The 16,936-nt window shown below is 44.8% G+C and overlaps 2 protein-coding genes, 1 long non-coding RNA gene and 1 other non-coding gene across 4 annotated transcripts; 2 read left to right on the top strand and 2 right to left on the bottom strand.

Moving 5' to 3' along the window:
* The first annotated feature begins 977 nt into the window (after window positions 1–977).
* Window positions 978–13,556, top strand: LOC117588334. Its single transcript, XR_004574128.1, has 2 exons — window positions 978–1,069; window positions 13,339–13,556. It is a non-coding gene; the product is annotated as an uncharacterized LOC117588334 (long non-coding RNA).
* On the bottom strand, window positions 2,656–11,351 carry LOC117588327 (putative metabolite transport protein HI_1104). The gene is made up of 3 exons (XM_034279532.1): window positions 10,901–11,351; window positions 3,035–4,395; window positions 2,656–2,950 (listed from the first exon to the last, which is right to left on the bottom strand). The coding sequence occupies exons 2-3, from the start codon at window positions 4,368–4,370 to the stop codon at window positions 2,658–2,660; spliced, it is 1,629 nt and encodes a 542-aa protein (XP_034135423.1). The 5' UTR covers window positions 4,371–4,395; window positions 10,901–11,351; the 3' UTR covers window positions 2,656–2,657.
* Window positions 13,557–14,237: 681 nt separating the features above from the next.
* On the top strand, window positions 14,238–14,310 carry Trnaf-gaa. Its single transcript has one exon. It is a non-coding gene; the product is annotated as a tRNA-Phe (tRNA).
* Window positions 14,311–15,004: 694 nt separating this feature from the next.
* Window positions 15,005–16,799, bottom strand: LOC117588332 (60S ribosomal protein L17). The gene is made up of 3 exons (XM_034279543.1): window positions 16,759–16,799; window positions 16,407–16,497; window positions 15,005–15,577 (listed from the first exon to the last, which is right to left on the bottom strand). Exons 2-3 carry the CDS (start codon window positions 16,485–16,487, stop codon window positions 15,098–15,100), a joined length of 561 nt encoding a protein of 186 aa, XP_034135434.1. The 5' UTR covers window positions 16,488–16,497; window positions 16,759–16,799; the 3' UTR covers window positions 15,005–15,097.
* Between the last annotated feature and the right edge of the window lie 137 nt (window positions 16,800–16,936).

Below are 16,936 nucleotides of genomic sequence, written 5' to 3' on the forward strand. Positions count from 1 at the left end.
ACTAGCAACTAAAACGTGACGACTCAAGTGAATGCCGAACTCGGGAAAAACCGAAGTGTTTGAATGGTATTAGACCTTTAACTTCCAATTCCAAAGTGAGACAAATATTATCAATCAATTCTTGATAAGGTTTAGTCAAACGAACAGAGTAGAGATACGCATCATTTATACATACATACATATATCCTGGCTAGGATCAGAAGAATGAAAAGCTGACATTCTTTATTTACTCTCAATTTTGTATGTTAAGGCAATTGAACAGAAGAAAAATATGCAACTTTTGGCCTTGAGCCACAGTGATCATTGTTCGTTTCATGCGCTGAACACAGAAACTGAACCAATACTGAAAATTGTCTTGCCGAGAAGGAAGGTTCTATCGACACACGAGGGTGGTTCGGTAGAACGCGTACACATGAGAACAAAGCGGACAGAAAAAACAAAACTGCTTGATGGCGTACATAAAGTATGTGGCGCAATTTTAAGTAAATTACCTAACCGTTCGCATGGGGAGTTCAGCAACAAAGACTTACCAGACTTTTCCGCGTTATTTGGGCGTTCCTGGGTATTTTATTCTAACAAATTAAAACAAACGCGCTGATGCTCACACTGCAAAAGTACGCGTTCAAATGGACTAGACTGCGAAAATACATTTTGTCGCCGTTCAACCGGTTGTTACCATCCAACATACATCTGCACATACATAGGCACATATGTGACCCGTGTGATATTCACACAAACACTGTTCGGCGAATTGAATTCGCCGCAAATATCGGCAAAGTTGCCGATACTTTCAATACTGCTTAGTAGCAATCCCCTTTCAATACCTCCAGATGCCATGCAGAGTGACATGAGATAATTTTTGTTGCTTTGTATTCTCATTTATATATTAGTCATCAAGAAAAAAGCATTTTGATCTTTGTGCAAACTGGCCACACTCTCACGCCAACGAGAGGGTTAAGTATATGGCTGTGTGCATGCACATGCACATGGGTGCATATACGTGTATATAGCCGCAACGTTGAAAATAACAGAATAGCCCTCAGACTGCTTTGAGGCCGCGAAGGAGAATGTAAGTATTGAGATACACATATGTATGTATGTATCCACATAAATATGGATGTATGTAAACAATCTTCGGTACCAGAGGTGAAATTTTCACCAAGTAAGAAATCGCCGAAATGATGCGCATTAAATGTAACTTTAATGTACAAATGTATGTATGTATTTTCATATGTACATTTGCATGTTTGGAGGAAAATACATTGGCAAGTAGTTGAGAAAGTAAGTTCGCGGTACTGAGGTTAGTTAACATACATATGTACACATGTATGTACATATGGACATATGTAAATCTGTCGATACTTGCATATTATCGCGGTTAATATAATGTTCGTTTTCTGCAAAAGCAGATTTCGACTTAAATTTTTGAAAAATTTTATCACTTTATAGAGTAATATATTGATAAACGCCGATCTTACTTTTCTTTTATGATCGATCTATATATAACCAGTCAAGCTCGTTTTGCAGGAAGTCTTTGCAAAACCAAACTTGGTGGTTTAAGGAAGAAAACACAAGAGTGTTCGTTCGGCAAGCAACTCTTTTTTGAGTTCAAAATTTTCAGTATTCTAAATTTCAACATAAAGTATCTGGTCAATGCGGACTGATCGTCTGCTACCAACCAATTTCGCTGTAGCGATTAAATTAAAAAAAAAAAATATGTAGCACCAGCTTATTCACCACGCCCTCTCAGCTTTCAGAGAGGCAAGTGCTACAGAGAGATAGCAAACGTTTATTAGTAATTTCACCATGATTTCACCATGTTCAGGTGTTCCTGGTGAGAGGGCACTGTGGTGAATCCGTGACCTTCTTAGCAAGTTAGTTAGGACCTTAGTTTCATAGCAAGATTTCAAAGTTTTGTTAATTTCATGCCAAATTCAACTTAGTTAACTTAATATGGTTTATGCGAAGTCCACAATAAGTCAATCAAAATTACTATTACTTACATACATATGTACTTATGTATATATAATCAATATAACGGACCACCAGATTAATATTTTGTTTTTGTCTCTTTTGAATATGTCGGTGAGCTATTTTCAAAAAGTTTGAAAAAATTATTTTAACCGGCAGACATTAATATAATCTTCCCAAAAAAAAAAACCAATTTAGTAGACTTTCTTGTTGTTACAAAAAATTTAAATGAACGTCCATATGTACTTGCCGTCAAGTGGCATTGAAAGTGCAAAGAAGTCTACCATATTTAACAAAACAAATTTTTATTGATGCTGTACACTTCATTGTGGCCATCAAGTTACATACATACTACATAAGTAAATACACTTGTGCAGCTCTCTATTACATAGTGGCGCTGGGGAGAGAGTTTGTTTTTGTGTGTTGCAGTGAGAGAGATCGATGCGAAAAAGATGACAGAAACAGAAGCCACTTCTCGCCTCCCTTTGTCTTGTCGTCTCTCTCTCGACCTTTGGCTTAAGACTAAGTACTTTAACGAAATAAAGAATCAATAATAATAGTAATAGTTACAAAAAAAAATCACGCGCTATCGATCTTTCATTCACCCAGAATCTACCGGAATTGCATCTGCACGTACGTCTATAAGTACCTACACACATTCCTACATATGTATGTGTGTATTTATTCTACAGTCTACTGCTCTCCGCACCGTTCTGGCGCGCTGGAGTCGTTTGTGACTTGTCGTATCCGTTCCCGCTGGACATCTGCAAGTGCTGCGGCAGCTGCGTGGGACGTCCGTTGGCTGCGGGCAGGGTCGATTCATCGACGGAGAACACGGAGTTGTCGTGTCCGTGCATGTGGCGGGCGTTAAGCACAGCCTCTGGATGGATCTTCGATGGCGACTCGACCGAGGACTCTTGTCTTGCCGGCTCGGGCTTGCCCTCGAGCAGGAAGCATGTGATGAAGAAAAGAATGGAGCCTGTAAAAAAGAGAAGAAGGTGTTAAAAAAGATGAGTCATTGGTATCCAAACGGGTAAGATAAGGAGTCAACAAATCAACTTACTGATGCCATAGAAGCCAGCGTAGAAAATCATGATCGAGCCCCGATAGCCGAGCACCTTGGCAACGGGATCCACCAGAATGGGCAGATTACCGCCAATATTGTTCATCACAAACAGGAAGACGCCAATGGTCGAGGAGCGGACTCGGAGCGGGACAATTTCTACGACAATGGCAAACACAATGCCGAACCACATTTCGGCGAAGAAGTAGCTTAGGCCGAGGGTGATCATGGCCCACAACGGATCGAAGTAGACCGATCCGAAGGCTGGCAGTGTGGCAATCAGCTGGCTTACAGCCAGCACAAAGGCGCGTGATCGGATTCCCATCTTGGCGACAATCTTGTCGGAAACAATGCCACCAACGACCACACCCACGCTGCCAATGCCAATAGTGACCGCGAAAAGCCACCAGCCTAGATCCACATCGGGGAAGTACGTGTTGTAGTACAGATCGGCGTTGTAGGCGAATGTCATCCCCCCACAGTGACGAATGGAGGCGGCTATCATCAGCATGATCATAGCGGGACTCTTGATCACTTGCCACAGGCTGATCGGCTTGCCGCTGGCCGTATGTCGATCGACTTCGCCAATAGATTTGCGCTCCGGCTCCCGCAGAGTAGTGCCAGTGAGTGCGGCTACGATAACAGCCAGCACTCCTGCGCCCAGGTAGCACACACGCCAGCCCAGATTCCAGAAGTTCGCCTTGGTGATGTAGCGGCCGACGGGGAAGGCAATGCCGTAGCCCCCGTAAATGCCCCAATTGAAGATGGCCATGACCAGGGCGCGCTTGTCCTCCGGAAAGATGTCCGACATGATGCCGGTGGCCAGTGGATTGCAGCCAGACTCTCCGGCGGCCATCACCATGCGCAGCAGCACCAGCTGCCAGTACTCCTTAACGGTGCCCTGCAGGATGATCGCGATGCCGAAGACCACCGTGCACGCGGTCAGCATTTTGACGCGATTGTACTTGTCGGCCGCGAAGCCCATGAAGACACCTGCTATGGTGAATATCAGAATGAAGGTGGGTCCGGCAAGGATCTGGTAGTCGATGCCCAGCCCATTGTAGTTCCACTCGCAGTACCCAGTGCCGTTGAAGTCCAGGGCGTGGCAGGTGCTCTCGTTGCCCACCGCCGAACACTGCGTCGGCAGCTCCTGGCGGTTGAATAGGGAACTGTTCTGCTGGCAGGCATGATCGCCGTAGTCCAGCTCAATGGCCGTCTGCTTGGAGGTCACTCCGATGAGATAGTGTCCCAACTCGCCCAGGATATAGCCAACGGTGAGTATGCCGAGTACATACGAGTTGTAGAAGACGCTCATTTTCTCCAGAATGGGTGTCATCTTTAGGCCGTTGTATAGAATACACCTGCAAAAGCAAATAGACAGAAAGAAAATGTCGAATCAGTCGCAGTTCTAATCGTGCATCGTGTATCACATTATCAGCATACAGTATGAGATTCTACTTGCAAACAATGAAGATTGGTGTACCGCGGCGGAATATGATCATCAAGTGTCTCAGCCTAATGACAAATATTCTGCGAGATCTCAATTAATGGCGACAGGTCACCTCAGCTCTGCTTCTAATGCACGCAGCGTCGTGACTGGAATTTCGAAAGGAGTTTCGTTGGACAAGTCATATAGCCAACTATCGCCCTGGAACGAAAGTGAAGGCAAGTGCGCGTACGTGATGGCATAAGCCATATCTAAATACGTTTATCCGGACACTGGTGACACAGACATTCATTTTACTCATTGAAGATCAAAGTTGAGTCCGAAAAGCCATTATTAAAGGTATGCAATAGGGTATTGTGTCCAGTTGCTCCATTGGAAAAGTACGGGTAATTCGTGTACCTCTAGAGGAACGCTCAGGGTGTGGGGGGTTATGATGTAAGCACTGTCGGAAACTGCTAATCTTTTCCGATCTATCGATTCTGGATTGAGTAACCAACCATCCAGTCAGCAAGCAAAGTGCCTTTAACAATTTGCCTTCTTTTTTTCTTGTTTTTGTTACTCTCATTCGGGCAGCTAGCAAATTCATTTTTTTTTTTTGGCAAACCGCCATTAAGCAACATCCACAACAATCATTGGTATGGTGCCGATCTCAAGCTTTGAGAGTTTGGAGCTGTATCTTGACTTTTGACAGCCACTGACCGCCCTCAGCCCCCAGACACCAGACACCAGACACCAGCCACCAACACCCAACCAACAGCCATGGCAACATGCGTATACAAATTCCTTTAATCAATCAAGTTAATTTATTTTCGCTGTTTCTGTCTTTCCTCTTTGTGTCTTACAATTGCCAGACAGAGAACAGTCAGAGCCAGAGCCAGGGTCAGTCCCCAGTCCCCAGTCCCCTGTCCCTCTTGTAGCGCTCAGAACATTAGTGGGAGCTCCAGCGAACGAACAAACTCCAATGCCCATGGTAATAGTGTCCAACGGATATGCGGCCAAACAAAAGTTCCAAGAATGCGGATGCTTTGGCCAGGCCTGGGCTCTGGGCCAGGTTAATGCACAGCTCATGGCTTGCTCTATTCAGAATTTAAGCATTGACTGACTGGTCCGCTCATTGTTTGGTTATTTCAAGGGGTGATGCGGGGATCGATTCATGCTCAAAATGCTTACAATGATGTGCCTTTGTGTCTTCATTTCCGAGTTCCCCCTCGGCTTTCGAGCTGCTCTGGTTTCTTTTTTGGCTAGAACTGCTTCGGCTAGAGTGCAATTTTCATAATAATATACAGGAGGAATATGCCTCAATGGGCTTTGGGCCATTGTAAAGCTACCCTGACCTTGTTTGGCTTGGAGCGATCCAAAGTGTCATTTATTGAGCCATAAATAAGGCTGATCTGCTATCGACAGTTCTCATGCAGATTTGATTTTTGATGGCGATGTAGGAAGGAAACACACTGATTGTTTTCGGCTTAGCCAAATTCCGAAACCTGGCCTTGGCATTGGACCTTTGTCAACATCGCTTGACGATTTGAGCGTGAGCAGACGATACGAGTATGCGAATGTGTCAACACATGATTTTTTAGGATGGGGTTGGGACACACCACACATACGCTCCACGTTCAACGCACGTCCAAGCCATTCTATGGAAAGCCTTGGCCCTGGATTGCATCCATGCTGTTAGTGCGTGCGTGTAAATCTCGTTTTCTACGAGTAAATATTTATAGTTCAGAGTCAAGGCGGCATACGCACCGAGGAGACCAAACCTAACCAGATCAAAACCGGACATCGGACCACAGACACAGACACAGACGTGTTGTCGGTTTGCTTTGCTTCGTGTGTTTCGCTTTCTTCGGCAAGGTCAGCAGCGTTGCGTTTCGTGTATCGAGTGCAACTCTGCGGGTGGGCCTTGGAAATCGACAAATGCATTCGATTGGTAATTGAATTGGAGTTGTTGTAGGCATAAAACTGAAACAAAAGTGCATTTAATTAGTGCCACAACCGCCGCGTACTCAGTGCCAGTTATTGGTGCATTTTCAAATGGTTTTACTGTACTTTGGAGGACACCGCCGCGAATGGAAAGCAGCGAGCGGGCGCGCGCTCAAGTCTCTCCTATTGACCTCACGCCCCACCTCATGCCACACGCAATGCCAAATGAACCTCTCTGGTTGGGAGAATGTTGCATCGACCCCTGTTTGCTTATATTCGTGACAAGATTAGACCAAGAACAGGCCGCGACTGCGGTCAGGCTTGGCTGCTTGCAGTCGACTCCCAACTCAAGTCGAAAACTGGGCACGGACGTGACTAATGTGTGAATATCTGATAGTCAAACGCTCATAAATAAAAAGCATAGCTATGTGGATGTGGGCGTGCCATGGTTGCCTCCACCATTCGGTATACAAGAGAAATCTTTTGAATATTAATTAAATGGTCTGCACTAAGAGGTAAATATGTAAGTACTTACGAGTACCTAATGATCATTTGCTACCATCCAGTCTTTCCAGCCTGGTATCAGCTTAAGGTCTAGTTTGTAATGGGCCGCTTAAATCGTCTATGAATAGCTCTGTCACTGGCACTGGCACTGGCACTGTGAACAGATGACAAGACAAATGGCTGGCACTCAAGCATGCCCATTCCATTACTTCCACATTATACTGCTCGGTACAATTCTATTAACTTGTCTAAAAATGCGGTTTAACAGTGCTTGCACTTGCACCCGCGCCCGCACCCGCACCAGCACCAGCACTCGCACCATCCTCCACCCCCCAGCCGGCGGTGTTGTGTCGGCTGTAACCGCAGTCAAGGTTAACTTGTCTTTTATGATTGGCTTATAGATAGAGGGGGGGCGAGGACAGACAGTGGCGCTGACACTGGCACTGGCCAGATGGTGGTTTTGCATGCCGCTAGATTCTTTGACACTGTTCTTAATAAACTGTGAATAAATAATCTTAATTAAATGCCCAGACCAGACCGGGTCTAAGCCAGGCGGCAGGTGTCTCAGAATATTCATGATTCTCCTCCCATGTGCAATTAGCAGCCACTTAGCCAACACTGGTGGCAAATATCTTTAGGGCCAATTAGGCTTGAGTGCCGCTGCAGCTGCCACTCGTCGCTGACCCTGGCACTTGGGGCACCACTCTTCAGTTGAAACGCACTCGACTTGTATTCCGATTTGTTAACGGATTTTGATTAATGCACAGCAAAGTTAAGCGGCTAATTGACCCTCCAGATGGATGAAGATGAAGCCTTCAGGTCGCTAAGTGCCGGCCATGTCACATGGTTTACCTGCCACCCGGCCGGCCAACCACGGCTAACGCCGCCGCTCCAACATGTGCCGGATGTTTGTTTATGTATATGTAGATCAAGCTTGCACAAGACGAGACAGGAGAGAGGGATAGAGACACACTTAAAGTTGAGTTGTTGAATGAGAGGGGGTCTAAAAAAGCGAAACCCCATAGATCAATCATGCGCATCATTGGGGGAAAGTAATCTCTGTGAAAAATAAATGCAATACCTCTCCCAACACCCTTTAATATATGTGTACAGTTCATTTATTTTAGGAAAGCGAACCTGTGGAAAATAGCACTCAAGATGACACCATGACCACCGGATGGATTGAAGTTTTGGCAATTGCAAACTCAACCTAAGGGAGCATCATCCATTTGAGGCTGAATGGTGAAGCGATTCTGCTGTTTAGCAAAAGAAGCCCAAACCGAAACAATCTTTCCTCTACAGTGACGAGATTGTGAAATTATTGTATCTTAACTAACTTAACTATCACAAAATAAAATAGTTTAGAACGATTCTTTGAACAAGAGCAAATCACACACGACCCCACATAATTATTGATGATCAAAGTTTAAACAAACAAAGACATTCAAAAATATCAGCGCTTCGATTGAGCTCGTCCAGGTGTCTCGCCCAACCAGATTTGAATGAATTACAAAATGCTGCTGCAGCTTTCGCACCTGTCATCCGCAAAACAGTTGAGAAGCGGCGTCAGGGGGGTGTCCCGTATGCAAATATAAGATTGCGGATCAGTTGCTGGTGCCCACGTGGTGCCCGGTGGCAACAGTTGCCCCACTAAGGGTATTGCTGGTTATTGAAATTACTATTCCGGCATTTGCATACATCGATACATTCGTGTTGGCCATAGAACCGGGTGGACGGGCCAGGCTAGACCAGCTGACCATAGAAATAAACGCGAATCTGAGTGCAGTGGCAACAACAATGATCGCTAATCATCATCTTGGCAAATATATTATTGTGTCTCAGTCATTCTGCTTTGTTTTTTTGTTCAGCACAGAATTCGAGTGGGTTCTGAAAAACGACCGGGTGCCGGACAGCGGCGGACTGTATAACCCGAATTACGGGTAATTACGTCGTCGCTGTCGCTCTCGCTTGTTCGACAAACGCAAATTGAGCTGAGCAGACGAGACGAATGGGGGAGATTTGTATCTTTAATTTCGACCATGAAGATAACCGATGCAAGGATGAGATCTCATTATTACACATCTCAGACTTGGGGATCGGTGAGTCGAGATTCGAGCATGAAGTGAGTGAGCAAATAATTATTTATATTTAATTGTTGTCTAGAGTTCAGGGCTTAAGTGCTTGGCACAGATCACAGAAGCCCTAGTCATAGATTGGCCACAAAATTACTCATAAATGTATGTAATATGTACATACTCATGTGTAGTACTCTCCGAATCGGTCAGTACGATACCATATATCCATAATTAGAGTGGTCTGGCAATTAGACGCTGGTTTATCAATTAAAAGTAATTCTAATAGTCTGCGACACCTGGCCAACCTTTCTAATTGCTCAACAATGACTTGACTTGGGCTTCTTATTGGGGATGAAATTCCATGGATCAAAATGGAAATTATGGACTTGCAGCTGCAGCTGATCCTCGGCTTTAATTTGAACCGGTGGGACACAGATACTTAGCACATAGCACAGATACTTAGCCTACAATTGTCGGGTTGAAATTCTTATTAGACGGGTTTTGGGTTGATTTCCTCATCGGGGGGAGTGAAGGTAGAGAGAGAGAGGGAAAGAGTGATCGTTGCATGGCCTTCGGTTCGATTATTGAAATTAAAAAACACTCGCGGATAAATTATAGAAAAGGGAATGTTAATCAAATCCAGACACAGGCAAACTTATGCAATTGCCAGTTCATCGCTCATTAGCAACTTGAACTTATCCATAATATATACAAATATACATATGTACATATATTGAATTGCTATATTTTCGAATTCCACGATAATTGTGATCTTCGTGACTGCCCCCACAACAATATGTCCCGTCCACACCCCCTGCTTGGCAGGGGGCATCCAAAGACGCCCACCTGCAAATTATGAGGGACTTTGGGTTTCTCGATGGGATGTGGGAACACGATTCAGATTCGATGTCGTTCGACTAAATTGAAATTGAAACTCAAATTAAATGCCTGCCAGATTCTTTGTTTAATAAATTCCTATTTAAATTGTGCCTTCAACATTTTGAGATAATGCCAAATTTATACAACACGTTTGAAGAACAAATTGCTACAACTCGAAACGATCGAAGAAGATTCATTAGCGACGAACATCTTCGCTGCGTCTCTTCCCTCATTCTAATTGACACCCTCTTCTGGGCTGTCTGATCGAATTCTGTTTCTGCTTCGATACTTTTTGTTTGGTTTTTGTTTTGTTTTATTTGCTTCAATGCGGTCTGCTTTTTGGGGGGAGCTTTCCTTCCTGCTTCTTTGCTCTGCACCGCATCGCTCTGATAAGATTGCTCAGACTTCAGAACTCATTAGGTCTTTGGGGGCGTGCCACTCGACGAAGGCATCTCTTCCCGTTGCCATTACTCATTAGTGTTTTGTTGCCGGAGCGACAGAGTTGCGTCAATATTGAACACAAACCTCAAATATAAATACAAACTTTTAATGGTTTAAGTTGTAGTTGAAGTGACTTGAGGTTCCACTGGGTGGACACAGAGGGGAGTTTCAAGCCTTTCACATATGTACATTTGTACATATATACGTACTTGTGTATGTATTTACATAGCATGTAAACACGTCTGGCATAACCAGAAGTCCAACTATTTAACGACGCTTATTAGCTTTCCATTATTAACGAGGGGTGGAATCTGGACAGATGCCTAATCACTGCATCATTGTTTATACTTAGAGTCTACCGTTGGTTGCTTATGCGATGAAAAATCCAGCAAGCTAAGGCGATCTTATTGTAGATCCTTAGACTGCTTGCTTGAGCCTTTCGAGCAATTTGTACTTTGTTTAGTTCCAATATTGTTCCATCAGGGAGCCAAGTCAGAAAAAAAATCATGTTCTTATATTTTCCAGCTTTTTCTTGGTTCCCGCAATGCCACAGGAATAACCCAAACAGTCTGATTTGTAGAATACAATTACACTTACACTTGGATAAAGATGTGGCTGCTCTCCCTCTTGTTCTGCGATCAATTTGACACTGACACACAAAAAATACGAGTACTATTCTGTGGAACTCGTGCGAACAAACATGCGCGACGGCCAGCAATTGAACGGCAACAGACAGCAGGGCGTGTAATATTCCAATGTCTTTCGATTTCACAGTTCTTTCAATTAGCCAAATGTAAGATAACGCGACAGGAAAAAAAAAAACCACACACACCCGATGCGATGCGAGGCGATGTGCTCAAGCACAGCCACCCACAGCAAAGAAAAAATATATGTAGATAGTGTACACTATTCCGTGTGGTCGTGATCCCGGGCGAGATGAGAACAGTTGTGCTTCTGCAGATCGCTCGGAGTGGAATCGTATTCGGTTTGGTATAAATTCTTTTTGGGCACGTCCAATGGGCTGCGTTTTGCAAACACAACTAAAACACGGCTCCGATTGGCGTGGTTTAAAAAGGAAAACCCAACGCCCGAATGCCGAACACAAAAGCCAGGCCCGAAGAAACCAAACGATCGCTTTGTGATCAAGCAGCAGAGCCGTCAGAGACGCAGTCGCAGCAGCAGCCGAGAGAGCCAGCCACCAGCCTCGCGTCTCGTGTGGGCGCTGCTCTCCCGCTCTCTCTGTGTTATTTTTGCTTAGAGAATCCGCATGTCGAATGCTGCTGCAACCTTTCTCCATCCGCGCTTTGTGGCCTGGCCAAAAATAGGATTCCGATCGGCCAGATCGAACAAAGGACTGATTAATCCGCCAAAAATCGAGTGAAATTTGTTAGGGCCGTGCCTCCTTTTCACGTGTGCGCTTGCTCATGGCGGCGCGGCGCATTTGAACTGCTTGCTTTGTCTGCATCATGCAGGTGCCAGATGCAGCTGACACTGCTTGTCATCGGTGGATTCGAGCAGTGGTGGGCAGAATGAGCGCCTTCCATCATGCATCCACAAAAATAACAAAAATCATCGATTTTCGTATTGCCTATTGGCTCTTTAAATTGTGGTAAACAAGCGACTCATCCGAGAGAGAGGAAACCAGTTGTCAGCGATGGAAAATCCACGCATAATCTCAACTTGAGACTAGTGGGGCTTTCCCCTCCACCTTTAGCAGCTCTTTTTCGCTCTCCCAAGATCTCATCATGTTGGGCATGATGACGATGATGATGGGGACGGTGACGGGGATGGAGATGGGGATGGGTATGTGGATGTGGATGATGAGCGGTTTTTGTCTGTGCCTTGTTCTGCTTGATCCCAGGCGAGCCGAAACGAACTCCAACTTTTCGGACGGATGCTTTCGTAGAATTCATAAAAAAAAAGAAGCTTGAGAGAATTCTAGGGGTCGAAGCATGTAATACACTTGCATAATATGATATTCATGAAACAATTATAGGGCTGTGTTTTAATTTCTTTGCGTTTAAGATCTTGGCCGAGAAGACATTGAAGTCGAGTCCAGTCGAAACACATGTGCCTCGCATTAAGATTAACATTAACTGGTGCTATGTGTCTATAAGTTCATTGGAAGAGATCTAGCGATGGACATACAAAATAATCAAAACTAAAGATTTGGGGCTAGTAGTTGTAACAATTAAGCATATTTTATACTTAAAAGAACACGGAATTCACAACAAATTTTATATTTTTAAAGTGTATTTAGACCGAGCATAATTGATGGCCTATTTATTCTCGGTTTTGGCCAGTATTGGCCTATTATTATGTTTTCGAATCTAGCTTGAATGCTCTCTGAAATGTATCGTATGGTAGACGATGAAGCACCTTTTGTAAGGGTATAATCGGATGCAAAATCAAGTTTCAAGCCCAGGTCTGGGGGTTCTGAGCCTGCAATTGGACGGGGATTTTGTTTGCTTTTGTCAGTCTGATTTCTGCAGTTGCTACACTATTATTATCAAAAAAAGTCATGCAGCCAGTCATGTGCGTGTCGTAAATCTGTGCACTCTGATGGGAGGGTGGAGGAGGTACCGGTACCCCGTTTACAGCTGACTCACGGGTCGCAGCTTCCCCTCGGAACCAGTTTCAATGGTGATTTTTTTTTGCTTTTGCCGCAGGTGTTGGTCTTTGGGTATTTTTGTTGCTGCTGCTAATTTGCCGAGATGTGGAGTCTTGGACACCACCGCTCATGTGACGTCAGTGGAGAGAACTGTATGGGGTATTGGAGCTACCTGCCTACCATGGGAAGTGTCAAGTACGGGCCAAGCTCTTGTGGGTGGGTGGGGGCATGGGCTTGGGCGTCGGTGTTTTGTATCGTTTGGTTTGCTTTAGTGTGCTTCTTGGATATTCTTTTGAGTTCTTTTCGGTTTTGCTTGAACGCCCACGAGCCACGGGCCGCAAGCGGTGAGTCGCTGCTTTCAAGGCAGCATTCGGTTGGCAGCTCCAGTTAAGTGTTTTTCCTTTTGTTGTTGCTTTTTTGTTAGAACCGGATCCTTGACTGATGTGGACTCTAAGACAGCGAGCGACGACGGTGACACGAGCACGTGTGCACTTTTGTGGAATGCCGCAACAGCGACAGCGGAGGAAGAGCAGTTCCCCGACACTTGACCTCCAGGGATAATGCGCTTGCGCATGCCCCGCCTGGTGGCGTTTGGGTATCTTCCGTTGGAGATCGGTTATCCGGGCATGCGCGGAAAATAAACACCTTCAATTATGCATGAATCATGAATAAATTGAACACACAAAGAGTGCTCTAAAAATACATGCACAAACGACCTGGTATACTATACTATACTCGTATTAAAATCAGAAAGTTACAACAATAAACATTCCATGTTGCTGGCAGCCAAAGAACGAAGCGGTGCAGGAGTTGGCTTTTGGTGGTTTGGTGCACCGGTTGGTGGACCGGTTTTTGTGGTCAAGGAACCGAACCGGCAAGGTTCAGTACTCAGTACCGCCCCACCATGGCGTTCCTTCCAATATTTTCTTGTTTTGTTTTAATTTTTTTTGTTTTTTGGCCAACCGAACTTCACCTTTTTTGATTAGCAACATAAATTTTACGGTCATGTCCAGAACGAACACGCTAATAAATGACTAACAGAAAAGGGACACTGCGGTTAGGATCCAGAGAACTGGATGGCCTTTAGCTCCGAAACTCCCCTTAATTAGAATCCATTGAACCCAGTAACATTTTTTGTTTTAATTTTGCAAACTTGAATCACAATCCAGTTGGTTCGGTCGATGCGTCGGCCTTGGAGGAGTTCTTCCTAGGAGACGCAAAACATTCCTTAAATTATTCATTAAATAAACATTAGCTTAAAACCCCATACTTATTCGTATCCCTTCCCACCAATCAGCCGTTTGGTCCGCGACCTCTGCATGCGCCGAAATAGCTCAGTTGGGAGAGCGTTAGACTGAAGATCTAAAGGTCCCCGGTTCAATCCCGGGTTTCGGCATTCAGAATGCTTTTTTGGTTCGCTTTCATCCATCAGTTTGTTGCTTTCCTAGAACATCATTTACTTTGATTGCGCATTAAATAGGTAATTTGATAATACAATTCTTTTGAAATTTTCGATTCAAGCCTCCGAAAAGCTGGTGGCGCCATCTATCATCGAAACACAGTGCTGCCAGACTGTCAAAAAAATAAGGACGGCGCTTTGCGAAAATTCAAATTAACATGTTCAGCTCAAATTCAAAACATGTGGTCTACTTCTCGAACATTTGATTAGAAAAATCCATATTAGGCTTAACTCCAGCATATGTACTTCAAGACAGAGACAGCACGAGACACAACGACAAATGAAGCTTTGGCAGGCATCTCCTCATGTCTGACAACTATTAGGTCCAATCAATCAAATGCAGAAAACCCTAGCAGCACAGCTTAATATGAACGTAACCCATCTGGGGGATCCCTACATTTCGAGACCAAGTAGTGTAGTACAAAAATGTTTTACTTTATTGCGTTGCCACACGCTTTCCTAGCCTAGCAAAAAAAAAAAAAAGAAAAACAAAGAATGTTTGAGGTAAAAGCCAAACGCATCACATTTCCAAGTTAGCAAGTCAACCGCTTGCGTTGTAATTTCTATCATCCTTATCAACAGCGCACCGGCCACATCCTTGACAACATTAATATACACACACGGTCGCACATTTAACTTTCATTAAGTTATAATATTAATAAAAAAAAAAGATGAATTCTTTCAATTGTTGACACCGGCTTGGGCGGCTGGCCCAGAACACATTTTATTCAGAACGCAACATCTTCTCCTTCTGGCGCTGCAGCTTCTTCTTGGAGAGCTTCTTCTTCGCGGGCTCATCGTCGGTGGCCTTTGAGACGACCTCCTCCTTCTCGGTGAGAATGACCTCGACGTGGCACGGCGATGACATGTAGGGATTAATGCGACCGTGGGCACGGTATGTGCGGCGACGCAGGCACTGGGCGCGGTTCACCTGGATGTGGTGGACGACCATGCGATCGGCATCGAGTCCCTTGCAGTCAGCATTGGCCTCAGCGTTGCGCAGCAACTGCAGCAGGAATTCCGCAGACTTCTTGGGCCAGCGACCCTGTGTGGTCTTCCACTGCTTGGCCTGGGCGCAACGTCCAACGCCGCCATTGAAACGACGGAAGGGCACACACTCCTTCTGGTCGATCACAGCCTTCAGGAAGCGCTGGGCACGGCGCAGGGGCATGCGCTTGATGGCCTGAGCAGTCTCATGTGTATTCTGTGGACAACAAATTACACATTAGTATGATTAAACAAACAATTTCAAGGCTATGGGCAAGCCTTGAGTCAAATTCTTCTTAAGAGAGGGTTGTGCCAGAGTTCAGGTAGAGACGCGAGCATTGAGGGCCAGCACGCCGCTGTTTTAGCAATGGTTGGAGTTCACTTTGGGCACAACTATTTTTATGGTTTCATGTGAGGCAACCACTGTATGTAGTCGTTGTGCCTGCCAGGAGAGTCACTGAAGTTGGTTCATAGAATTACGCTAAAGGCTAGCGCTTATAGAGAGTAACTGCAGAGCTACAAAGAAGCCAAGGCTCCATGTGCTGCTCAGTCACACCATTAAAGCAAAGAGAGGCATTGTGCCAGAGTTCAGGTAGAGACGCGAGCATTGAGGGCCAGCACGCCGCTGTTTTAGCAATGGTTGGAGTTTACTTTGGGCACAACTATTTTGATGGTTGCATGTGTAGCAACCACTGTAGTTAGTCGTTGTGCCCACAAGGAGATTCAGGCACTGTGCCGAGACTCATATGCGGATCGCATGTGGAGCATCGGAGGCACAACCGTTAGTAAAGATGCTGATGCCAGCGTACTGAGGAGTTCTAGAGATGTGGACAAGATTTTGGAAGAGCGCGTCAAGGATGGAGACTGCGCTCAGCTGATGAATTTGTCCAGCAAATTACTCTAGCAACGATGCAAAAGCGAGATGCTGCTTGCGGGCAGGCATTCACTGATTTAAGTTGCCATATCTACAGATATACACATAACCACACTTCGCTCTCTCAACAATAACAACAATGGGCAGGAGCGGCGTCTTGAGGTATGCTCACCTTGAAATGCACACGTAGATTGGGTCCGCGCGCCTTGCACGACTTGGTGACGTTGTCTGATTCACGGGAGTAGCGGCCCATTGTTCAATATCTGCAAGATATAGCAAATATCAACATTAGTAAAGACACAAACACTTTAACCAACAAAAAAAAAATGGTATTGCACAGAAAAAAATAAAACACAAGTTTCCCCAGCGAATTTTCGGCCAATGCAATTGAGTTCTGTTTGATATTTTGTGCACATTGAGTAACGCAATTCATTCGCTTGGAGATTTTGCGCGTTTAACTAAACAATCTATTTACATGCCGGCGATGTTTATAAAATAAGTGAGGCACAAAATTATATCAGTACCTCCTAGTTGGTGAACGAAACCGGAAAAGAACTTTTGACATGCGATTGGTTGCGAGTGTGACCGAATCGAATTCGGGCCATCATAAATATACCGAAATATACCTTCTAGTTGTCAAAATATACCGTAAATATACTGATCCCCGGTGATGAAAATATAAGAAGACCGATAAAAAAGAAT

Source organism: Drosophila guanche, unplaced genomic scaffold, assembly GCF_900245975.1.
Source record: "Drosophila guanche unplaced genomic scaffold, DGUA_6, whole genome shotgun sequence".
NCBI lineage: Eukaryota > Metazoa > Arthropoda > Insecta > Diptera > Drosophilidae > Drosophila > Drosophila guanche.